Source organism: Agelaius phoeniceus, chromosome 2, assembly GCF_051311805.1.
Source record: "Agelaius phoeniceus isolate bAgePho1 chromosome 2, bAgePho1.hap1, whole genome shotgun sequence".
NCBI classification, from domain to species: Eukaryota; Metazoa; Chordata; class Aves; order Passeriformes; family Icteridae; genus Agelaius; species Agelaius phoeniceus.
In genome coordinates, this window is record NC_135266.1 from 14,969,654 (window position 1) to 14,994,672 (window position 25,019).

The 25,019-nt window shown below is 44.5% G+C and overlaps 2 protein-coding genes and 1 long non-coding RNA gene across 7 annotated transcripts in view; 1 reads left to right on the forward strand and 2 right to left on the reverse strand.

Annotated features, from left to right (window-relative positions):
* Positions 1-2,677: 2,677 nt before the first annotated feature.
* On the reverse strand, positions 2,678-8,194 carry LOC143693448 (uncharacterized). Its single transcript, XR_013181143.1, has 3 exons — positions 8,077-8,194; positions 7,556-7,731; positions 2,678-4,177 (listed from the first exon to the last, which is right to left on the reverse strand). It is a non-coding gene; the product is annotated as an uncharacterized LOC143693448 (long non-coding RNA).
* Positions 8,195-8,430: 236 nt separating this feature from the next.
* On the forward strand, positions 8,431-12,072 carry KLHL34 (kelch like family member 34). The gene has a single exon (XM_054628366.2). The coding sequence runs from the start codon at positions 8,998-9,000 to the stop codon at positions 10,783-10,785; it is 1,788 nt and encodes a 595-aa protein (XP_054484341.1). The 5' UTR covers positions 8,431-8,997; the 3' UTR covers positions 10,786-12,072.
* Positions 11,951-25,019, reverse strand: part of CNKSR2 (connector enhancer of kinase suppressor of Ras 2) — a 207,506-nt gene continuing 194,437 nt past the window's right edge. For 4 of the 5 annotated variants that reach the window (XM_077172438.1, XM_054655123.2, XM_077172446.1 and 1 more), the window contains 2 exons: positions 17,643-17,839; positions 11,951-14,642 (listed from right to left, as the gene is read on the reverse strand). In XM_077172438.1, coding sequence (XP_077028553.1) covers positions 14,427-14,642; positions 17,643-17,839 — 413 coding nt within the window. In that variant the 3' untranslated portion in view covers positions 11,951-14,426. The remainder of the gene's footprint in view (positions 14,643-17,642; positions 17,840-25,019) is intronic. The other variant, XM_077172472.1, reaches the window with a different exon arrangement.

Sequence of the window (25,019 nt, forward strand, 5' to 3'; positions counted from 1 at the left end):
TTCATACAAGCCACTGACAATCTCTACACTGTGAGAGTTAACCCATAAAAATAAAGTGCTTTGGTAGAAACTCACCAGACGCTCTTCTCTAGGAGAAAGGGGCTCAGTTGTAAAGGGTCTGATCTTTAAAATGATCTTTATTCTAACAGGACCATTGGGACTTGATTATACCCTGCATATCAGGTGAGGAAGACAGCATATAAGGTTGAAAAATTAAGCTGAGACAGCCTGCCAAGCTTCTGTGTGCTAAGAAAGTTATGTTTCTGCTTGTTCCAGAGTTGATGGCAAAATTTCTATTGGCTTTGAAGGAACCAAAACCAATCTCTATTTCCATATAACTCTGGAAACTTTGGACTGAAAAACACTTATTCAACCACAAGGTTCATTTGAAGAAAATTGCAAAATATAGCTCCCTGCAGAAGATCTGTTAGACTCTAAAAGCAATTTTATATCATCAAAGGCAAATAACCTGCTTGGGGAAAAAGAGACGTATGACTTGTATGGTGACTGCTTCCATATTCTGTTTATTCTTTCAACTTACAGCCTCTAAACCACGGGCAGGAGTAGCAGAAATATCAGGGTGTGCAATTTGTTTGCACAGGCTGTTTATTTTACATGTACAGCTGGTGTGTGTCAAAAGTGAGTGGATATGGCTATTTCAAGGTAGGTCCTGAATTTGAGTGTTTTCTTCTCAGAAAGTGCAATCTTCAAACCCTGGAAATTGTGTTGTGGTGCTGCTGTTGGGAAGTATGGGAGAATTTACAATCCATCTTTTTAAGAAGTTTTGACTTTGCTGCTGTAATGAAGTGCTATACCAGCAGTGCACAGTATCTGCCTGTATAATGATGGGCTGAAAGTCTGCATCCAGTCTAATTTGTGAAGATAATATTTTGACTTTTCTTTTGGTGCTTTTTGTTTTTGTTTCGTTTTGTTTTCGCTTGGTTATTCTGTCAGGGCTGTAGGCATATTCATATGTTACTATGAGCTAAATGAAGGTGCAGGCAGAGAGATTATCTACTGCTCTACAAATATAAACCTAATCACCTTTTGAAATCAGTTTTCTTCTGACCACATTTGTCATTTTCATGGTGCAAATTTGGGAAATTTTCTTTGTGGTAACCTGCTTGTTGGACCATGGTTCAGCAAAGAGGAAGACTGGCAGAGGATGAAGGTAGGGAAGCCAGAGTTACAGCCTTTCAATATGGTCAAGCTGGCCTAAATCACTGCATTGCTGTCCTTGAATGACCTCCAGAAAATACTAATTATGTCAGTACTTGTAATTTAAAAACAATTGAGGCATATACATTTATTTTTATTCTCTTCCTCCTTTCAATGCTATGATATGGAATGGACACGATTGTGTGGTAGTTCCATTTAACCACATTTCTCACTGAACCTCAGCTCTCATTAGCATCCTCCCCTTGGACGTGGCTCTGTTGGGATCAGAGGAGGTTCCTTGACACCACTGCTGCTTTCTTAAATGAAGGAGGAAGGTGCAACTGTACTGGATTTTTGTGTGTGAGGACTAAGAATTTTCTGGCATCCCGCTGAACTGTGTTCCCCACCCTCACCCCCAAGGCCACTCTCTCTTTACTGCAGGAGGGGTTTTGCCAGCCCACCCCAGCCCACACCTCTGGCTGACCCGCATTCCTGGGGCGGGTGTGTGCCTGCCCGGGGGCACTGCTGCAGTCCTGATTTACAGTGCCAGACATTCTGCTGAGATTCTGCCCAGAGATACCCCCGTGGTTCTGCTGAGAGATGCCCCCTGCCCTGAAGAGATGGGCCACCTGGTTTCCTTTCTTGGGTGTGACAGAGGAACTAACACAGAGCAATGATTTTCCCACTTCAGGCAAAATGCAAAGGTCCCCTGGAAACTCTGCTGTTGTACCAGGGAGATGCTGCTGCACTGGTGCACGCTGCTGGGGCTCAGGGCAGGAGTGGTCATTCCTTTCAAGAGTCACTTATGTCAATCCTTATCCTAGACAGATGAGACCAAAATAAACTTGCTGAATATAGAACAGCCTTTCAAGCTGTTTTGGGCATACTGTGTGTTTTTTCTGTGCAGGCAAGACATACTATGTGGGGGTTTTTTTGCACTTCCATGGTGGAGTCAGTATTTGCATTGTTCCTGTTGTAAGAACTCCAAATTAAAATTAATAAAAGTGAGCTCATAGTACATTAGTTCTTGGAGAGGGCCTTGGAGATGGGGGTTTTGGCTCACTGCTGTCCACAGTTTATGTGCATGCCCAGCTGGAATCCAGATCATACCAGGGAAAGAGGGGAGATGACTGAAATCCTGCATGGTCTGCAGGGACTCTGGCCTGGGGAAGAAAATTTGGCATACACAATTTCTGTAAGTACCCTTGGAATTTCTTTCAGGAGTGGAATTTAGAGATGATGTCTGGTGTGGAGGGAGTTGTCTCTCTCCCTTTTTGGTGAGCAGGGCCACCAGTACCTTATGGCACTACGGATTGGCTCTGAGATCAGCCTGACAGGTGAGCAGAGAGGCTTGCTAGTCACACATCAGTCAGTAACTCATGAAGATCAGGGGGTAAATGACACACATCCCATCAATGCCTTTGTCACACTCCAGTATGGCTTTATTCAGTCAGGAGTCATTGAGGAAAAAAAGTTCCCCAGACACCTGGGGGTTTATCATCCATCCTTCATCCTTTGGCATGTGCAATTAATTCTAGCTGCACTTCACCCATGGGTGCTCTCCCACTCTCAAACCTGAGAGCTTATGAATAAATGAAAAAGGATCAGCAAGTGCAGGTGCAATCCTTTCAGTCCCAAGGATAAGCCTTACATTCCAGGAGGTATCTATAAGACTGACAGGACATGGAGGGACCAAGTCCAGCTCTCTGAGTGATGTGGTGGTGCTGCTGACAGTGATCACAGCAGTGCTGACAATACTGTACTGACTCTAGGAACAATTTCAGTGATCAGCTGACATCAGGATCTCATTGTGCCATGCAGTAAGAGCAGCTGATTGCACTGTAACCTTTACTTAGCTCACCAACAGTCCATGTCTTGGAGAACATTTGCATGAATGTGAATTAGGAAATCAAAGAGGATGGTAGAGCTGAATCCTAACAGCTTATGTGAAAAGCACCTTGGTTTCAGAGACATGCAGGTTTTCTTCAACACTGCAGCTTTACTTCATCTCTGTGGTGTCCCAATACAGGGAAATGTCAGTTTTCTCCTCTGTGATCTCAGAGCACTGGTTGTGTGCTCTTAGATGTGCCTTACATCCCTATCCCTATAAAAATTCATCCTCCTTCTAATTACAAATAAGTGCATTCAAAGATGATTGAACTGTGGGAGGCCAGTCCCCATGTCCTTATGCTTTCCTCAGACCTGAGGTGTGTTTCCCAGTCGTAGGGGTTTGTGCTGGATGCATCTATCACCATGGAATCAGGCCAGGGTGGGCTGGGCAGTGTGCAGGGAGCTGCTGGCTCTGTCCAGCCAGGGCAAAGGGAGAGCCCAGCTCTCCTGCCAGGAGTGCTCACACAGCCCGAGCTGCAGCTGTTGTCATTGCATGTACCCAAGCAGATAAGGGCTGGGAACACAGTTCAACCAGCCCCAAGGTCTTTGGGGGGCAGGAATGCCACAAGGGGGTCAGAAATGTTCCTTTTATAGCAGGGGGGCTTCCATACGTGCAGAAAGGACCCACGAGCAGAGCAGCTTCAGCTAGGGCTGTGCATACCCATGCTGTGCAAGGTCAGCAGCCAGAGGTGTCTGTGAGCACCCTTGAGCTGGATGCAGAGGGAAGATGCCCCTGGGCAGGGGTTGCAGATCCCTCTCTGCCCCAACAACAGCCCAGGCAGCACTGCTTGCCCAGGGGTGAAAGCCAGGGCTCAATGCAGACATCTCTGGTGCCACCTGGCCATGACAGGAGCAGATGAACCCCAAGCAGCCCTCCACCCTCAGCTGTGAGATGCTGTGAGAGCTATTAGTGCATCTGCTCTGAAATGGGCTCATTAAAATACACATTCTCCTTCATTATCCTGTGTCTGCAGTGCCTGACTCATCCCACTGCAGTTGCTCTGGAATGGGAACCCAAGTTTAAAATTTTCCAACTTTTTTTTTATTCACCAGGGAAGCTCATGTCTAACCCACTGAGATGGCAGTGGAAACTGGAACAGCTTCTGTCTTCATGGGAGGCAAACAAAACCTGAAAAAATAGGGAGAGGAAATAAATGAGGCACTGTCTGATTGAAAGTCTGGTATTTTATGTTGCCTTTCACAATTTGACACAGGATGCTTTCTTGCACAGGTGTAGCTATGCTGGAGTGACCCAGCTGGGACAAGGCCACTCCCAGCCCAGGTGTGCCAGTGGTATTCCCTCCTTTCCTCCTCTTGTTCCAGAGCACAGAGCAGTGCCACACAGCCACGGCTCAGCAGCCATGGTCCTGCAGCAAGCTCTGCTGGGATCCCTGATTCCTGACCCTACCAAACCTCTCTTCTCCCCACGCGCAGGCAGAGCCTTGCACTCAAAGCTCTTGCTGTCCCCAGACACAGTCCCCTCTGGGGTGGCACAGGCATGGATACAGGGTGCTGAGGGCTTGCAGAACTTCCCTGCCAGGCTGGGGGAGGCACTGCCTTGTGCTGCTCCCCAGCTCACAGGGACAGTGTCCTGTGGGCACCTCTGGGACAGTGCTCAAAGCCACAGCAGCCCCAGCCTCCCCCTGCCCCAGTGCAAACCTCACAGCTAAGCCCACCTCATGCAAGCTGGGAACCTTCTCTTTTGCTTTTATACCAGACATGATCTCACCAGACATTGCTTTTAGCTGCAAGAAAATTCCTCCCTCTTACTGTTTTGCTCTTAAGAACTGCTTTCCTGGGCTAAACATCCTTTGCTTTAAATAGATGTGCTGACCCAAATACTACTGTGAATGATTATTCAAGGATGAAGAACAGACTGTAGTCCAAAGATTTTTACAAGACAACTTAAATCAATATGATCTTTCTGATTAGCACTTCTAGGAAACCTGTATGGCTATACTCATTACTTGGCTCATTTTTCTGTTATTTATCAAGCATCTGAGATATTTACTCTGTTGTCCTCTGGACTGCATTGATTTCTTTTGGAACAAAATGTAGCCTGGTAATCCTCTCCTGTGGAATTTTATAACAAATATTTTACAGCAAGCCACTTGTTAGTAATGAGCCTTGTATCACTTGTACAACTCCTTTTATAATCTTTACCCTTAAAAAATAATTGGCAACATTTAGAATAATAATTCAATAGTTTATTAACCAATGGCCTACTTGCAATATTAAACTGAACATGGCATTGCAACTTGGGCCATTTTTCAATTTTGTATAGCAAAAAACCTCTGCATGTGTGGAAGCCAGCATTTTTCACAGCACACATCTGAATATTTTTTTATTTCAGGCTGCCTACTGTAATAGAGCAATCACTTCAACAGAAAATATGCTGAAAGCCTGAAATCTAAATCTAATTTAGAGTCTAAATGATGCACATGATTAAAAATGTATTATCTATTCCCAACAAATCAGCATCATTGAAACACTAATATTTCCCTAATTTTAAGCACCATCTAGTGAGTCAAACATTAGATCTGATCTTCCAAATTATGCCCAAGGAAAATAAGATCCTGGTTTCACTGCATCCCACTTAGTGCTAGGTCTGGTGCTGAGATTTGTAAGTCAGCTGTTTAGTCACCATCTGTTCTCTCACTAATGGACATTAAATATTCTTCCAAAGGTGCTGCAGACCTGAGCTTCTGCAGAAGATAATTTGTTTGTTGACAAAGGAGGGTCTTGGCTGAGCAGACTCCCTAGTTAGACAAGGCTAACTGCCTGGAAGTGAAGCAGGGAAAAACCTCATTTTGATAATGATATTTTTTTTTATCACTCCAGAGCAAGGGACTGGAAAGGATGTGGTTTTATTTCAATTATAAGCCAAAGGAAAAAAAATCTCCAGGCAAATAAACAGCTTTATAAGGATCATGATTGTTACTACTTCCATTAGCTGGCTTGCCATGAAGATGAAGTAGGTCTGAGAGAGAATAGCACAGCAAGTCTGCATACAATTATGGGACCTGCTTACCTGGCACTGGTGTTAAATCAGCTCCAGCTGCTGACCTGTATAAACAGCCACCCAAGGATGGCATTCATTTGGAAAGGAAGTGATGCACCCCTGGTTGGGTTAGCATGGAGTCACTCTGGGCACAGGCAGGGATGTTCAGACTGAGCCTTGTTTGGCCTCTGCAATTACAGAGCTTGTGGCTGGAGCTGTGCTGGTACTTTACACATTCCAGCCAAAGTGCTGCAAGACCAGGCAGTGCCCTGCTGGGGGTGAGGAAAAGGCACTTGCCTTGGACTGGAGTGCATCACCTGGGAGGCAGGAGTGTCATATGGGGCTCAGAAATATTCCTTGGCTGCTGCTGGCAGTACCCTCAGTTGGCCAAGCCATACATTTAACCTATTTCTGGTCAAATCTGGATCTAGGGGAGGCGGATTGATTTATGTGTCCTCAGTCCCCAGGCACTCCATGGTACCAGCACATGTGGCACCTCAGCAGTGCCCTGGGGCTGGTGGCCTGGCCCCACAGCAGAGCAGCCCTGCTCTGTGCCCAGGATCCCTCTGGTGCTGCATCCCAGGCACCCAGCCAGCCATGCTCACCCCTGCTGGGCTACATCTGCCTGGGAGGGAGGCTGACAGCCTGGCCTGGGCCACAGAGGCCTCTCTGCTGTTCTGTTTCTGGGTTCTCCCCATTTCTGCCTGTGCATCACTTCTGGCTCTGTCAGAGCAGTTATGGCAGCACAGGCTAAGGGCTGGTGGAGGACAAGGACTGCTGCCTCTCACCTCAGGCTCCCAGGGAAATTGTGATGTGCAGTGCCCACCTGCTAGTTCAAAACAGGGGAGGTTTATCTGCACCTCATGTTAGAGAAATCTGATACCTGCTGGGGTTTAACAGGGGAAAGCAGCATCTCTAGGAGTTGGGAGCATTTAAGGCCTGGTCCCTCATCACCGACTCATGACTTCTGAGGGGTGACAGAGGTACCTGGCCTTTGTTCTCTACTTCTAAAACAGGAGGAGTATCAAAACTGAAGCTTGGAATCACCTGCACAGCCTCACTAACACCTGAAATACCTTAGAGTTGTCCCAACTTGGACATTGGCAAAACTGCTGGGAAAAAGAAGCAAACATCCCTTTTCTCCCTCATCCCTACTGCCCATACATGTTGTGTTGCTAGCAAAGGGCAAGGTCTTTTAGCAAGATCCTGATTTGTGGCCTATAATGTCATGATGGGAAGTGGATTCAAGTAGGAAACCAATTTTCAGAGCTATACAGCAACAACAACAAAAAAAGATTTTGGAGTTCTTCCCCACAAACAGAGCAGAGCATGTGTACATATCAGTCTGTTTAGCAAGACAGTTTAAGCTCACTGGAACAGTCACACAGCATGCACAGTCCATATCAGGATCCAGTCAGCTCCAAACACTGCCCAGCTACAGGGGTAAGCCAGAATTTAATGACATCACAAAATAAACATTTAAAAAATACAGTAAAAAGGCTTTACCTTGGGTTTAAGCAAAAAGTGAAATTTTCCAGTCCTGTGGGATCCTTCACTGCTTCCAAGTCTGCTGGCTCACAGTGCAGCAAAATGATCAGGCATTTATCAACCCTGGCAAGGTCTGCAAGTCCTGAGGGTGTTTGATTTGGAAAGAAAGGTGTCTGGAGGAAATTCCTTAACATCTTCACCCAGAGTTACGCAGGGAAAAAAAAGAAGAAATAAAAGCAAGCTTTAAGAGGTCAGAATGCGTAGCCTGCCCAGAGCTGCTATTCCTGGTAGAAATTAGACCCTGAAGTGCCCAGGTGAAAATCAGGGATAATCCCTGTATAAGTGCTTCTAATTGGGACAAACTGAGAGTGAGAAAGTTGAGCAAGACAGCACTGGCCCACCCCTGGGGGCTCCGGGTCTGTTCCCAGCTGGTAACTGAGAGCACAATTATGCAAATCCTCCTCCATAAACAGAATTGGGTTTATTATGGCCGAACTGGGGGAATCTATTTTTGTTACCACTCTGTGTGAATGTGTTACCCTTGTGATTTCCAGCCAGGTCATTCCAAGTCAGCTGCTTTGGCCGTGGCTGTCGCTGGAAGCTCCTCTGGCCCCATTTCTCACCCGCCCGGGGTGGCTCCCAGGCGAGGGGGACGAGGGGATGAGCCTGTGGCTATTCTGGTAGCTGTGAGCCACGGAGGTGTCACGTGAAGCAAAGAGCCAGAAATGCATGTCAAATCCAACCAGTGACTAATCACGGTATTTTGGTTGTCTTAGTGGCTGCCGGGGAAAGATTTATGGGCTCAGAAAATGTTCCCGTAATAATCCCTGGGTGCTGATTTGATCTTCAGCTGAGGCTTCCCAGGGCCGTGCGGAAAGGGGAGGAAAGGGGACGGAAAGGGGGCTGCTGTCCCGGGCTGGTGACGTCTAAACCGATCGGAGTTCAAAATACAAACAAGAGGAGCAAAGTCGGCGCTCTCTTCTCATCTGTGTGTGCTCAGAGCCACGCGCTGGCAGCCAGAGAGGATCCCTGGGATCTGCCCGTGGAGCAGGAAGGGTTGGGGGTGACAGCTGAGCAGACATGGAGGGCCATTGATTGGGACCGTCATCGAGCTCCCTCATCTGTCACCTGATGGCCAGCCAAGCAAGTGCTGGGCACAACTGCGGACCCTTCATCCTTGTGCAGCTTCTGGAGGCAAGAAAAGTAAGCATCCTACAGCTGATACACATTCAGCTATTTTCTCTATAAAGGAATGGATTGAATTCACTACAAATCTACTAACTGTCCCCCTATGCCAGGCAAGAGACTGACTTGGTTTTTCTTGGGTTGGATTGGGCTTTTCTCTAACAGCTGGAGGTCTGCTGGCATTCAAGCAATGGCTGTTGAGTGAGGCAGCTGTCTCAATATCTAATTGCATTTTAGCTCTAATAGCTCAAGGGAAAAGCATTGCATTGTCTGCCATGAGCTACTTCCTGTCCTACTGCAAAGCACACTGCACCGCCGTGCTCGCCCAATACCAGAGCCTGAGATCAGAGGGCTTTCTCTGTGACATTTTGCTGAAAGTGAAAGAAAATGAGTTTCCTGCACACAAGTCCTTGTTGGCATGCTCTAGCGACTACTTCCGAGCCATGTTCAAAAGTTATACCCAAGAGTCTAAAGCCAGTGTCATTCACCTACAAGTTGTCTCACCCACTGGGCTCCAGCACATCCTGGATTTCATTTACACATCCTTGCTGCCCCTTTCCTTTGAAAGCCTGGAGGATACCTTGGAAGCTGCAAGCTACTTGCAAGTGACTGATGCTATCGGCCTGTGCAATCAGTACTTAGTTAAAAATCTTGCCTTGGAAAACTGCTGCTACTCTGCCAACGTGGCCAGGAAGTTCTACCTGCCAGATGCCCTAGCAGCTGCAGAAAAATACATTATCCAAAATGTCTGGAAGCTGCTGGACTTGGATTTGTCAGGACTTCTCGAGCTGAACTTCAGGTCTTTGCTAGCAGTGATTCAATCACCAGATCTCCCCATGGTGGAAGAATGCCGCCTGTTGAATCTTGTCCTGCTGTGGTTGAAGCAGAATAAATCCAGGCTGGATCAGGCAAGCAGCCTTTTAGAGCACATAAGATATGGTCTCATCCCAGTGGAAGAGCTGAGAAAAACCTACACACAGTCAGAAGTGTTGCTCTCAGCAGGTATTAAGTGCATGATCATAAAAGCAATAAATTATCACACATCTGTATACAAACAGCCTGTCCTGCAGGATAAGTCCACCACGCTGAGGAACCAGAAAACTCGGATCATTCTACTGGGGGGAAGCACAGCAAGTGAGGGGCTCGTCAGCGATGTGGTGGCCTTTGATGTTTACAACCACAAATGGAGAACCCTCACACAGCTGCAGGACAGGGTGCAGAACCACAGCGTGTGCGTGGTGGGGAACTTCCTCTATGTCCTGGGTGGGGAAATACAAACTGGTACCCTGGGTGATGCTAAAATTGGAAAGACCTTATTGGTTACAAACAAGGTCCATCGGTACGATCCAAGATTTAACACATGGACCCAAATCACGGGCATGCTGGAAAAGAGATGCCAGTTTTCCTGCTGTGTCCTAGGAAAGAATATCTTTGCCATTGGTGGAAGGGGTGAGGACGGATCGCTGCATTCATCTGTGGAAGCCTATGACATCAGCAGGGATAGATGGACCAAGGCCAGGGAATTGCCATGCAGGATACATGGTCATGCCAGTGCTGTTTGCAAGGACACCATATACATCTCTGGGGGCAAGTACTCGGCCCCAGCCAGCACCAGCAATGACGTTTATTCTCTGAGCTCACTTGAAGGGCAGTGGGTGAAATGTGCCCCAATGAGCATTGCTCGGTTTGGGCATCAGATGGCAACAATCAGGGGATCCATATTCACCTTTCTGGGATTATATGAACCTTTCTCTGAAATAGAAAGGTATGACCCGGATCAAAACCAATGGACTCGGTTGAAACCCCTGGTCTACGATCGATTCTCCTACGGCCTGGCTGTGGTAGAGGAAACAGCTCTTCTCATTGGGGGAAAGAAGTGGCAAAACTCCCTGGAGGTCTCCACACAAGACGTGGTTGGCTATGACATTGACAACGATGGCTGGGAAGAGATCTGCAAGGCCCCTCTGCCCTGGTGTGGGCTGCAGTGTGCCGTGCTCCAGCTCTCCGAGGTGGCCGAGGAGCAGGACAGTGACAGCCACCAGAAGAAGCTGCCCAGCTGCTGAGCTCCCATGCTGAGGAATGGCCATCCCAGGAGATGAGCGAGCAGGGCGGTCCAGGAGAAGAAAACTGCAGTGGCTCTGAATGTGAGAGTGGAAGTTTTGCTTGGATAAGCCAAATGCTTGGTGGAAACAGGCAAGAAAATCTGGTGCCAGCACAGGAAACACATCTAGGATTTATAAAGAAGCTGGAAGCTGATCTCACTGAGCAAGGATGTAGCAAGTAGCTTGCTTAGAGGTGATGAGTGAGAATTGTAATCCTTGACTTTTGGATAATACCTAGATAGCAATTAATAGGTGTTGCAAGTGGGATTTTTCAAACATTAAAAAATATAATCCGTCTTTTCTGTTTTCTTAATCAAAGGTAATTTTCCCAGCTGGTAAGTGCTATTGGGTTTTTATGCTATGGCTAAGCAAAAAGAAAGAGAGCTGTATAAAGACTAGAAAATTGATGCCTACAAGGATTAGTAGCAAGTATTGCCAAGGAAAAGGTATTATTTGATATGCTACTTACTAGGCAAGAATGCCTTAGCTAACCAGCATGAAATTACTGGACAGAGGCATGGACTTTTCACTGCGTAGACTCAGCTACAGCTGAAAGTTAAAAGCTGTTTGTTTGATAGAAGCCATTTCTCTCTCAGTGGCCTTTGTTGTAGAACACCTTCCAGATGTTTATTTTGTGTTATTTTAAAGATGCACACTACTGCTGATGTACATTTCTTTTGTGTCCAAGCCCTGTGTTAGCTCAGATGGCCAGAGTGGGTATCCTTATCCTTAGCCTCCAAGAAGCTTCTTACAGGAGTAACAGGATGTCACTGATGCCTTGGCATTTACCTTGGTGCCATACACTGTTTTATCTCACCTGCTCATAAGGGTAAAATGCTTCCTTGCTGTTGAACTGCTGCATTACAGAACCCTGCAGTCAAAAAAGGTTTACTTTCATCAAAGAGTACAAAGGGGAGGGAGGTAACTGAAGGTTTTCACAAGTCTTTACTCAGTGTCTGTCTCTTAACAAATCAGCAATAGTGTCACTCCCTTTTGGCCACACTGGCAGTGTTTGAAGTCACACTGGGGCATTTTAAGATACACGGATATGTGAAATGCAGACAAAATGGTCAGATGCCACAGAATCAATCTGGTATGGAGTAAAGTGAATCTTGAGCCATAAATGTTCATTTAAAAGCTAAATTTATTGTACTTCATTTTACAGTGTTCCCTTTCTAGGCTGAGAGTTAATACAATAAAAATATATATATAGAAGAACATTTAATAGTCTTAAAAGAAGGCAGCACAATGGAGAGGACACATGTTCTTTGTCACCAGACTAGCTTAAAAAACTGTAATGTTTAATTTTCACCTTTAAAGCAATCAAGCTAACTTTACTAATGTAAAGTGCAGGCAGAATGGCTGTTGCATAGCAACAGATCTAAGTCTTCTGAACTGCCTTGGTTTTGACAAGGAATCAACTACACAATGTGCATATACATCCATCAGATATAAAGAGTTTTTCATATGAATATATTTACTTTTGGTCCAGTAAAACAATAGCAAGAGAATCTAAATGCTTGGAACAATAGCACAATCCATTTCAAGTCAAGCATTTTTTAAGAGAAATTTACAAAAACCTCACAAATTTAATATACAAGTCAGTACCCATGCAGTAAATAAATGTCCAGTTTATACAAACAATAGTCTTCTAATAGTACAAATCTTACACTGGATCCAGAATTCTATACAAATGTTAATACATGATTTGTCATCCAGACAACTTGAATATAGGATTACTGAAAATGGGCTACAGAAAGGCCACTCTTCTGTACAGTTGTGCAAAATCTGCAGAACATTTGCAATCCAAATGCAATAACAAGGTAGAAAATGAGGGGTAGAAAGAGGAAAAGAAAGAAAAAGGGGAGCAAGAGAGAAAAAGGGGAGAGAGAGAAAAGGAGAGAAAGAGAGAAGGAGAGAAAGAAAAAGAAAGAAAGAAAAAGAAAGAAAGAAAAGAAAGAAAAGAAAGAAAAGAAAGAAAGAAAGAAAGAAAGAAAGAAAGAAAGAAAGAAAGAAAGAAAGAAAGAAAGAAAGAAAGAAAGAAAGAAAGAAAGAAAGAAAGAAAGAAAGAAAGAAAGAAAGAAAGAAAATCTGTCCATTCTTTCCTTCATCCCTTCATGGATATAACTGCCAGGAGATATCAGAGTTCATAAAGTTTAAAGTACATTCACTGAGCTGTACAGGCAATAGTCTCAAGTTGGTTAAGAGTACAACTCATTAAAGTATAAAGGAGGCTTTTCCTTTCCACTTGAGCATTATTAAATCATGAGTCCTAACTTACGCAGCAAAATACTGAAGAGCAGCAGAAATATTTTGTCATGCTCTTAACATTTTTCAAAACCAAGTTCATAAAAAGTAAACATATGATTAAAGAGTTCCCTCCCACTTTTATTTCAGGCATGTGCCTAACTCTGAGGAGCTATTTCCCCTCATATTCACTGGGTTGTCTTCAGCAGATAACAAATCTCATGGAAGTTTAAAACATTTTAATTGGCTTGTGAACTCAGCAGAACCCAGAGACATCCCTTCCCCTTCAAAGCAAACCAGAGGCTTTTTTACTCCTTGGTTATTTTTCAGGTTCCATGCTCACTCAATTCTGCTCTCATCACACATTATCCCTGCATACAATACAGCCAAATTTCACAGCTCAGAAAACACATAGGAAACTACTTGAAAAATAAAAATCCTATTCACTCCTTTTCTATTGTGGGAATCTTCAAAGCATCTCAGATTTGAAGCATTTCATTGGAAACCTTTTCCACTGCTGCTGTTCTGGGCTAAAGAAATGCTGCTACCAATGATGTTGAAAGTCTGTATTTTCTCTTTTGCAAAATCTGCACATTATACTGATACTTTCAGTGCAAAAGCTTCATCAATCACAGTACCATGACTTTTTTTTTTTTTGTAAATTAACCTAATGTGATTAAGAGACAACACACAATTTGGTCTTAATTATAATACAAACCAGCATCCCTTTGCACTGGTGGTAAACCTAAGCAATAGGCTTTAATAAAAGCACAAGGAAATGAGACCTAACCTTTTGACACTTAAACTCACATTAGTAATTTTTTTGTCCGCTGATTTTCACCCTTTTATGTGTTTGACAAAACTGAAACACAACAGCTGCATTACACCTTTTCCCTGTTATTTAAGAAAACTCCTACAGTTTCTCATGAAATATAAAAATTGGTTTTCTCCCACCACCAAAACAGTACCTGCACTCCAAAAATGCAATGCAATACTGGAATTATATAATATAAAATATCATTGTAAAACTGACCTTTGATAACAAAAGCTTTATAGCATGTGGAACTTCCTGCATGAAGGCCACAGTCTTCCAAAAATGCTTTTAAATCCTTTTCTTCAATAGCTAAAGATCATGTTTTTTTAATTCACAGAAGATAAACACAAGCAGAGCATTGGTAGCATATAAAATATACAAATCCTCATTAAAGAAGTGGTATTGTTGACCATTGAAGGTTTCACACAGCTGAGTAACATTAAAATATAATTTACTAGAGCTCTCACATATTGATATAAAAACTACTTTATGCACTTGAGTAAAGGGCTGGGGTGTAGCAAATGGACAAAAAGAGAGCCTTTCATACATGTGTTTCTATGTAAGAGTGAGTGTGTGCTAAGGAGCCTATAAGTGCTTCAACCTCAGAGGAGCTATTAACAGAGTCCCTCCGGGGGCTGCTTTCATAGATGTTCATGAAGAGATCAAGGTACATTTGTTTCCATTCTTGAAAGTCTCTAGACGTCAAGGCTGGATTATCCAGAACTTTATCTATAATGGCTACTTCTCCTTCCCTGGCCTGTGAGAGAAAAGGAACAAGCAAAGAGTTAATGCAAGTGACTGACAAAATCAATCATGTGGGTGCAAGCAGAGGATGGAGGGTACAACTCGAGCCTCGGTGCCCCTGAAAGCACAGGGACTATCTGATCTCTGAGCACTCACACACAGGAGCCTTTCTACAGGGTGTCCCACATTCCCCTGTGGGACTTGGGCTTCCCTTGCCTTGTCCAGAACCCTCAGTACAAGTTCCTATTCCCCCACCTGCCCCCGTGTTCAGCCCCAGACAAAGCAAGCCCCCCCCCCGTTTGCTGGTAGCTGCTTGCATTTCTCAGGACGGGTTTCACACAGCAAAGTGCCATCTGTTTGCTCTTGATCAGATCAGAAATTCTGTGTGGGTGTGTGGGATGCAGACACAGGCACAGCACAGCTACATCTCCTTACAGGCTTGTCTTGGGGCACCTGAGCTCTGCACTGCAAAGGTTTGTGCAAGGAGTCCCAGGGAATGAGAGCTCATCTTCACTACAGATCTACTGCATGCCACGGGCTGCTGGCTGCAACCTCTTCTACCACTGATGTGGCAGAGAGAAGGCAGAAAAGGGGAAAATACAACATTGTTGCTGGTGCCTCATGATGCCCCATGGAGGCAGGGGAAGTGACTGTACCTTAAACCCTCTCTGGTGACTGTTCGTGGAGCTGAGTGTCACAGCAAGCCTCAGATGTACCCACAGCCACTCACAGTTGTTGCAAGTGGAGGAAGCTGGATACCACAGCCAGAATCCTTGGAAACACAGCTAACACACACCTGTGGTTTCCAGCACTGCTCCTCAGCACAGGAATGGCAGGGCCACCAGCAATCCTCCCTCCAACCTCCCTGCAAGATGGGTTTCACACTCCTCATGGCTAACTCACATCTTCCACATCCATACTATGAGTATGATAAATCCTTCTGGGCAGCATGGCAAGGGGAAATATCAAGCTGTGTATGATGGGACAGGTCAGAAGGGTCAGAGACAACTTCTATAAGCAGTGCTTTCATTGCTGTGCAAACAACAGCAAATTAACACTACCTGCTAGAATACTCATTTCCAGAAAGAGAGGGCAAGCTGAGAGCAAGCTGTGGAAAAGAAACCATGGGAACTCCTGATCACCAGCTTGAGCTGCCATAACTTATTTCTCATAGATTGTGGCTGGTCCCATACCTCTGCACTACCAGCCAGGCAGCCCATACTCTATGACAGGAGAATGATTTTGTGTTATCACAGGACAGAGAGCACAGGAGTCTTTCATTAATGACTTAGGACATCAGGAGCCAGAAGCAGTTTGGAGGACTGTCTCTGGATATTCAAGGACATCAGTGTCAACAGGCCAGTGCAATTGGCTGCATTCAGGAAGGAAAAATCAAAGGTACTGATAGAAAGAAAGAATAACTGATTGGGTAATAGCAGCAGCTACTGCTTGATACAATTGCCAAGAGTATGGCAGAGTTGGAGCTCTGGGATGTAATGCAGCCAGTCACAAGTTATCATGATGTCACTGCAAACCAAGCATGTGTCACTACTCTGCTGCTCTGTGCAGAAAACAACAATTACCTGTCTTTGCTCCTTGCTGCCATTGCATTTCCCATTATTGGTCTCACGTACGTAAGAATGATTTACACCAATCACAGTCCAAACAAGAGTGCTGACAGGCTTAGAAAATATGGCTCATGGACAGAGAATGAAAACATTGGGTTTGCTTGGTCCAAAGGAAAGAAGTTCCAGAGAAGCACAAACACAGGCACCGCTGGATCAAGAGGCTGTGCTGTGTTTCGGACTTCCCTGAAGGAAAGCAGTTTCATTTGCAGGAAGCCACTGGTATAAAGTATCTGAGGTATCAAAAACCACTAACAAAGAGACAATTCAGCATGGCAGCAGGCTGCTGATGCTGAACCACAGCTGTGGTGTGGGACCCCGCCGTGGGACAAACCCACAGCCACGGCATGAACCTCCTGCCACCCCGACGTGTGTGAGAGCACTGAGATTTTGTTTCAGTTTCTCATGCTTGGAGAAGTCATGGACAGCTGTGAATGTTGCCCTGTTTTGCCAGCCTTCAATTCTGCAAAGACTTGCATACCAAGATAATAATGCAAGTTGCCTTCAAGGAGATGATACAGTACAGAAAGTTAAGCACATGTAGGATTTCTTTTCAGGATGGGAGCCCCACAGCATGAAAATAATATTGTCTAAATGCTTCTCTAGGTGATAGAAAACTAAATTAATTAATGTTTATAAAGCCCTCTTTGATGAAAGCTGTTACAAAATGCACCGTACAATTATCTGGTGGCTTAAAATGTGGTAATTTAATATAGTTAACAGGGTCCCTGAGGAAATCCAGCATATTGTTTGCTGAAATTTCTATCAGGGCATAACTGAAACTGCTGTAACAAACAAAGGAAGCTGACAAGGAGGCTAAAAGAGCTGTAGTACATTTAAAATTACCAGATAAATTTTCAAATCTATCATTATCACTACTTATTTAATCAATCTTACTGATTAAATACAATGATCCCATCAGTTTACACAGAAAGCAAGCACACAATTTCCTCCTGGACAAGCTCATCAATTAGAAAACAGACAAGTGTTGCAAGAGATACTGTTCCCTTCTAAAGGCTGGCTTTGTCTAACTTTAGACTTTGGCAATTACAAAGTGAATGTGTTTTGGTAAATCAAAATGTTCAGGGACAAAAAAGGGATTAAGGTTTCCTCCAATAATTTGGTGTGTCAACTTCTGTTAAACTAGCTAGAGGAGGAGCAGCTGACTGAAATTAAATGCAAGAAAATAAAGAAATCAAAACTGATCCCCTCACTTTGACTGCTCTCCCAGGCACATTTTTCCTCTTCTTTTCAAGCAGTGCTTCCCCATGTCTCCCTTGTTTGCACACTGGGCTCAGCCTGGACTCCAGCTGCACACAATAATCTCTGATTACAATGCAGCCCAATCCAACCCTCGGGCAGGATTTTTCCTCCCTGCTTTATCTCACCTTTAAAGTGCTTTTCAGAATTCGCAGCTGGTGCAGTTTTTCATTGACTACTGGATCGCTACATCTCTTTATAAAAGATTTCTTATACTCCAGCTTAGTGGAAATCCGGTGCTCTCCTAAAGGAGACAGGCTGGCCTGCTCCAAGGCTCTGTACAAATCTTGCAAGGAGTCTGCTGTTTTTTCCTCTATAGTTTCAACTGTAATGAGACAAAGGGGAAAACAAAAAAAGGAGGAAAAAATAGAGAAAGCAACAATGTATCATTAATGTGATTACATGAAGACCTATCAAAAACCTTTGCCAAATGTTTAACAGGTTTAACTAGACCATAAAGAGAATATTTTACACCTCCTAAGATCCAGAAAAGAGCACTGCCACTGCTCCTTCTTGCTATTGCCTTCACAAGAAAGGGAGAAAAACTTTCAAGAATGTAAAAACTTGATATGCAGAGAAAGAGGGAAAAAAGAGAAATATAGTGCAAGTTGCAGTAATGTTAGAGTGACTTACTACCAGAAATTAGATTTCTGGTACTGCAGTTACTTAGTTCTGGTGACTTCCTTGTTACAAGCAGAGGAAGCCCCTGCTAAGAATCCCATCAGGGATCACATCTCAGACTGGAGTGCTGATAACAGCACTCAAGAATATGTGATGGTGGCCCTGGAAAGACATGCCCTAAGAAAGCCCACTTATTTTTGTCTCTTATGTTTGATACTCAGTGGTGTTGTTCAGTAGTCAGTAATGCTGCCACTTATGCTGATCTGTTACTTTACTATTACCTCGTGGTTCAGCAGCAAACTAGAGACTAAATATAAGAGCACAACCATGACCTAGCAGCAAGGCAAACCAAAACAGAACTGTTTGCATTATAGTTTGGTTTAAAAAACCCCCAATATTTATTATGTACTATAACAAAATACAGAAATATGAGAAGTATTTATTTATTACAGGTTTAAAATATTTGTTCTAATTAGTACTGAAAGCATTTAAAAAGAAAACAAAAAAGAAAAGAAAGGTTTTGTTCCTTTAAAAACAAAACCAAGCAAAAGCTGGGCATGAAGTGTTTCTCTGGTATGAGCATTTGAAATGCTTCATTTAGAAAACATCAAACCACTTCAACCTTTCACACAATGTTTCCCCCAGAGGAAACTCTTTGGTGACTCTGTACAAGCTTTGCAAGCACCAGTGCAGCCAGGATTAGCAGGGTGGGGATCAGGACTAGCCAGGGCAGCCCTTGGGACAGTGTTGGCTGTGTCCCTTAGCTCTGTCCCTGCTGCCCCTTGCACACTGACACAGGTTCATGCAGCACCCAGGATCGCCCCCAGGCACCCCAGGCTCTCACAGTGGTGGGTGCCTGTGGCCTCAAGAGGCTTTCCTAGAAGCTCTTGCAGGAAGGCTCTTGGTGCCAAGCATTAGCTTCACCCTGTGACTGACCCTGCTCCAAGACAGGGATTCCCAGAGGCTGGAAGTTTACCACATCCAGAAGCACCCTTCAGTAAAGAACCCCAGTGTCCTCAGGGGATTAGAGGGTTTGTTATCAGTCACCAAGAGAGAAGCAGTTTGTGTTTGGAAGTGACATTTTTAGTCCATCAAGAGCTACCAAAGGCCACAACCCATTTGAGCCCATACTATGCAGGAGGGCAACAACTCTCCTCAGGCTCAGGCAAGAACTCCAGAAACCCAAATCTCCTCACCCCATCACAAGAAGTGTTTGCATTTGTACAGATCTTTATACAATCCAAGAATTTTGCAATCAGCAACTAATCTTGCTTCATCTCTCATCAGTTTGGTCTTTTAGAGGGCAAATGTTTTTAAAGCACACATTTTAATATTTTTTTTTTAAGAGATACAGAAGTGAAGAAGGGTTGGAGACTTTTTATCAATGGAACTATATTGAGTGTGCACAGAGCTCCCTAAATCATCCCAGACTGTGCTACCCTGCTTGGTGAGCTGTGTTCATCACTGTCCATGGTGGCCAGAACTGAAATTAGACAGAAATGAGATGCTTTTCTCTTTCTTGTAATTTTCTTTCTTATTAAAACTAATTAAACTATATAAAACTTATTAAAACTAGATCCAATGGGCTAAAGGGCAAAACATTCAGTAGCTGAATAATTATAAAGTGGTTAAAATCTTTTGTGGTCTTGATTTTTATGCTTTCTTAAGAAGTCTATGCAGCAATGAGGTCAGAAGTTTGAGATCTCTCTCTATCAGTTCCTATTGCTGAATGCTGATGTTTACCAGTCTGACAGCTGTGGAAAGGGAGTGATTTGCTAAAGGGCAAAGGGAAAACTCCCTCCTGGTCTGACACAGGAGGATTTGACACCTGTTTCTCTCTCTCTCTCCTCATCTCTTGCTATGCAAAGCAAAAGAGATCTTTCCTCAGGTGTCTCTTCCCCAGCAGCACTGCCAAGGCTGTACCTCGAGGGGATTAGGACAGGGACAGCCAGCATTTTGATTCCACACCATCTAAATTCACTTTGCTAGAGTGATCTAGAGCCTGGATTGGCAACCAGCCACCACACCAGGCTTGCCATCAAAAACCCATGGCTTCCTAAAACAGAGCAACTCCCCACCACCAAGGCACAATACAGCATTTGAGTTCAGCCCTAAGGTTCAATACTGAATGCAAGAGCCTTTAATGAACCTGGATGGTAACATAAACACCCTGTGGTTATAAACCCTGTGCCAGGGAGGCTTGTCCTGCCCTCCCTCCCCACACTGCTGGCCTGGCATCTGCATGGCTGGTGCTCCTCAGGGTTCATCCCCTGGGACAGGCTCCATGTGGGCTCAGAGGGAGCATGGACACAGGATTTCTGCCTTCCCCTGAATGGGAACAGCTCTGAGACTGCTCAGGGAGGGCACAGGACTGTGGGGGCAGGACACAGGCTGGGCTGGGCAGCAGAACTCTGGCAGGAGGTCTCTGGAAGGCATCAGAGCATCACCTCCACAGGCTGGGGCTGCCTCCCCCACACTCTGTCACTGACTTGGTGATGTCACTGCGAGCAGCACGTCAAAAAGGGGACAGGATTTCCTAAAGAGGAAAGAGGAGGGGAGAAAAACAAGTCCCTTAAATGCCTTGCTGCTGCTGAGGCTGTGAGAGCTCTAAAGAGGGCAAGATGCCTTGTTCACCCATGGTGGGGGAGAGGGCAGTGGGTGGCATGAAAACACATCCCAAGCCCTTAATATTTTCCAGAGAAATGCTGAAGGTGGTGCTGCTGCTCTCAATGGCTCTCAGTAGGCGGGAATGAGATTACACACACAGCTCCCCTCCCTCAGCCTTCTGCTAGAGCCTTTGATTGATTTCCTGTAGGTGTTGGTGAAACCCTTGGCACCACAAAGCATCTGAGGTATTCTGTTAGATATAGAGCTGAGCTTAAAACATATTTTCTTTTTTAAAATTGGTGGATTTGCATGCAAGTCATGCTTTTACAGCATGGCTGTCTTGTTAAGGAAGAATAAGACCTCTGGTAATGTTTTGTTTGAGTAGAAAATGTGGTCTAATAGGATTTGCAGGTGACCTCAGACCAGCAGCCAACACAACAGTTGTTTTTCACACTCATTCAGCTGCTGAGTAGGGGGTTGCATCTTTCCTGTTTCTCTGAGTGCACTGCCAGGTCACAGTTTCCACATACTGCTGAAAAGCAGGGTGTCTTCTCTGAAGCTGTAATTTTGTCCCCTGCCCCACAGAAGCCTGAACAACTCTGTAACTCAGGAGCAGAAATAAAGAAGCAAAACTGCAGCACATGGGATCTAAATCTGGTAAGAACCCTGTCTTCCAAATGCAAGAATATACAGGTACTGAATTTTGTAACAAAGAAGCTCCTGCTGTCTTCAAGTGAATGCAAAGCTATTTGCTTCAGTTCTGGAGACAATGAATACATTTGTCTAGTAAACATCGTGTTTACCATTATTTTTCAGTATTATGCTTTCTACAGGAAAAGTTTCTGAAGTTTTTGTACTTTGCCCTCAGTCCTTAGAATGCAGTAAATATTTGTAACTACTTTTACATTTTCTCAGGAGAGAAAGATGAAGATTATAGCTGAGTAGGTAAAACTCCAGCAGGTGTTTGGCTTCTTGGCATTCAGGAAAGAACTGGTGGGATTTCTCATACTGTATTGCCACTTGCTGTTGAAAAGAGCATGCACCAAGCTCTGTGATGTACTAAAGTGTAATCACCTCCTGGCTCTGTTTGGCAATTCATCTTTCCATTATTTCCCTCTTATAAACCAAGATCATAAGGTACTTCTGTGAAAAGTGAGCAGAGAGAAAGTTACCATTGGTATTTACATGGATCAAGAGATGATTGGTCTGTGTAAACTGATGATTCAGGAAGATGGTACTGAATTAGAACCCTGCAGAAGGTCACTGCAGCCCAGCTGGCTAACACACTGCTCTCTGGACACAGAGAATCTCTAGGCACACATTTCTCATAAATCTGCTCTAAATATATGGAATTATCTCCAGCAGTTTTCAGTGGAGGTCCTTGCATTTCTGTGATTCACTTTTCTGCTAAAGCTCAAGCTGCCAAAATCTTGCATGGTTTTTGTCTTTCAGTGAGGTACCAGAGGAGCCCATGATTTCATGTGGGGCTGAGTGAACAGAAGTGCCTATGTAAGGACAGTTAATAAATTTTCTCACCTACCCTGCCAACAAGGTCATGTTTTTCAAGGATCAAAGCTCTTCATTGGGGCCCCTCTGGTCTTTGCCAGTGCCTCCAGACACCACCCAGGCACAACCCAATTGCCTTTAGACTTCTCATCCTGACTGGTGGACCCCACTGCCATCCTGATGGAATTCTCCATTTCCCACTCTCCTCTTTTCTGTTTGCTGCCTTTTCTGCTCAGTGACGCACTTTCCTTGGCTGTGCAACTCCTCTCACACACGCCCACTCCTCTCCTTGCAGTCAGCCCTGCATTTGAGCACAAGTGCCATCCTCTGCAAATCCCCAGAAAGCCAAGCTGCTGTGAAGTCTGTGACAGGGAGAGAACAAGGCACGGTCAGACTGAAATCTCCAGGCTCCACTGAAATTTAAACTCCCATTTTCACTCCTTTTGGTGAGCTCACTCCCTCTGGCAGAGGAACCAGCTAACCTCAGCTTTCTCAGGATATTAAGGAGGCAATTTTGTTAGAATACATCACTAACTACATTATTAAACAGCTGCCATGTTACTTTCTCCCTCCAAATCCCAAAGATTTGATTCCAATTTGAGAGCTACACCTTTTTCTTTATCTTTTGTGCAGGGGAGGCATTTACCTCAAGTGTCCCAGAGACTCTCTGCGAGTGACAGTAAATGCAGCAAATACTGCCCCAAAACAGGAAGCATCCCAGGTCTCTGGGAAATGGTCTCAAGTTAGATAAAACAGCCTTGGATGCACAAACCTCTGGGTGTTTTTTTTTTTTCCTTTTTTTTTCCTTTGGCTTCTTGACCCTGATGTGTCTATGTTGGGAACAGACACTCTGGTCTGCCACAAGCTAACTAATAACTGATACAATCCCATCAGCAAGAAAGCACTTGTAATCCTCCTGTGCCACAGCAGCTTCTCTGCCATGTCTAACAACAGGGACCATCAAACCTGCCTGGGCCTGCAATGGTTTCCCTGACAGGCAGGCAGAGCAGCACACAGAGCCCTGCAGAGCCCTTGGGAAGGGGCAGCTCCTGCAGCAGCTCTGCAGCCCCAGCTGTGCCAACAGGCAGACAAGGGCTGTGGCCACAGCGTGCAACAGCCTGGCTGGGCTTGTAAACCCCAGGGACACTTAGCCAAGAGACTGAAGGGATCTCCCTAGGTACTAGATACAAGGTGAAAAAGAAGAAGGATGAAAGCAGAGTGGATGTGGATTTTAGCAGTGTTGCAGCAGAGGGGAGAAATGAAATCTTCCAAAGAAGCAGTTGGTTCCTCAGTGCAAAGCCTAAACCCATCCTTGCTGCTGGTCAGGGTAATCATTAAGAATCCAAACTGCCCAAGAGTGAGACATACCCAAATGCTTCTAATACAAAGATTCAGTAATTAATAATTTTTAGCACTATTCAGATGGCTGGCTGGCAGACTAAGCTATGTATTTCCTCCCCCCACCTACAAGCTCCAAGGAACAGAGTGGTGAAATCAATGTAAGGCTTAAAGGACATGGTGTCTGCACAGCTGTGGCTGTGCATGATGTCACTCCTGCACAGGTATGGGGGGAGCCACAATGACAGGCAAAGTCAGCTCCTGCTAGGAAAATGTTACAGGTCACATCCCTAATTACTGAGAAAAGGAAGAAGCAACACAGTTTTTAAGCCTGGCATGGTACAGCAGGCAGGAGGTGCAACAAAATGCAGATCTGCATGGAAACAGCAGCTAGTCATCTGCTCTAGGTAAAATAGAGCAATTTCCCTGTTAAAGTACAAAGATACCTATGATCTGTCCTATGCTACTTTAAAATCAAGGCCTGACTGGATACGTGATTACACCTGTAAATACACACACATATATTTTTTTATATATATGTCTATACACACACACACACACACATGAGCATATTAATGTTTTCTACAACTGAAGAAAAGTTTAAGCAAGCTGAGTTAAAGCTAAATTAAAAGCAAAACAGGTTCTTCTTGAGCAGTACCCAGTCTTTGCAACCCTTCTCTCTGGTATTGCTTCCCCTTCCCTGCCTTCTTCTGATTCATGTAATCCTCTGTCCTTTCTGCCCCTGTGTTTGTAAAAATGCAGGATTTTTCCAGAAGTCTTGAATCAAGGAAGGGAGGAGCATTGTTTAGAAACAAGCTTTGATCCATGTGTTTGGTGAAATTTTAGTAGCTGGAGGATCATTAAATTTTTTATTTATTGTATTTATTATTTTGTATTTATTCAATACAGGTATTAAATCTGGATTTTATACCATCATTTCCTCTAAAGTGGAAGTATTTTTGGTTACAGGGATAGTTGTACACTGTTTCTATTCTCTCCTGTTACATAAACCTGCAGGCAATAGAAGACACTCCCTAGGGAGGGTGCTCACTGAAAGCACCAACACAACAGAGTCCTGCACTTGCTGGAGTTTTACACCCTATGGTACCAGTCTGCTTCTCCTCTCACATGCATGAGCATAAATTGGGTTTCTTGAAATACAGCGAGCTGTGCAAGCAAGTGGAAAACTCATCTCCCAAATGACAGATATCTGAAGGTATTTCAGGCATTTTCCACTACAGCCAAGTTCAATACCAGAATCAGGCAGGTACCACCTTTTAAAAGATCCAGCTCTAGCCTCTGTCAGGCCTGACAGATGCCTAGCCTCTGCTGTGGCACCAAAGGTCTAATTCTTATTGTGAACTACTAATGGCACTAGCAGTTTTCCTTTTGGGTCCGTAGATCCCTGAGAATCTCTTTTCCACTGGAGTCAC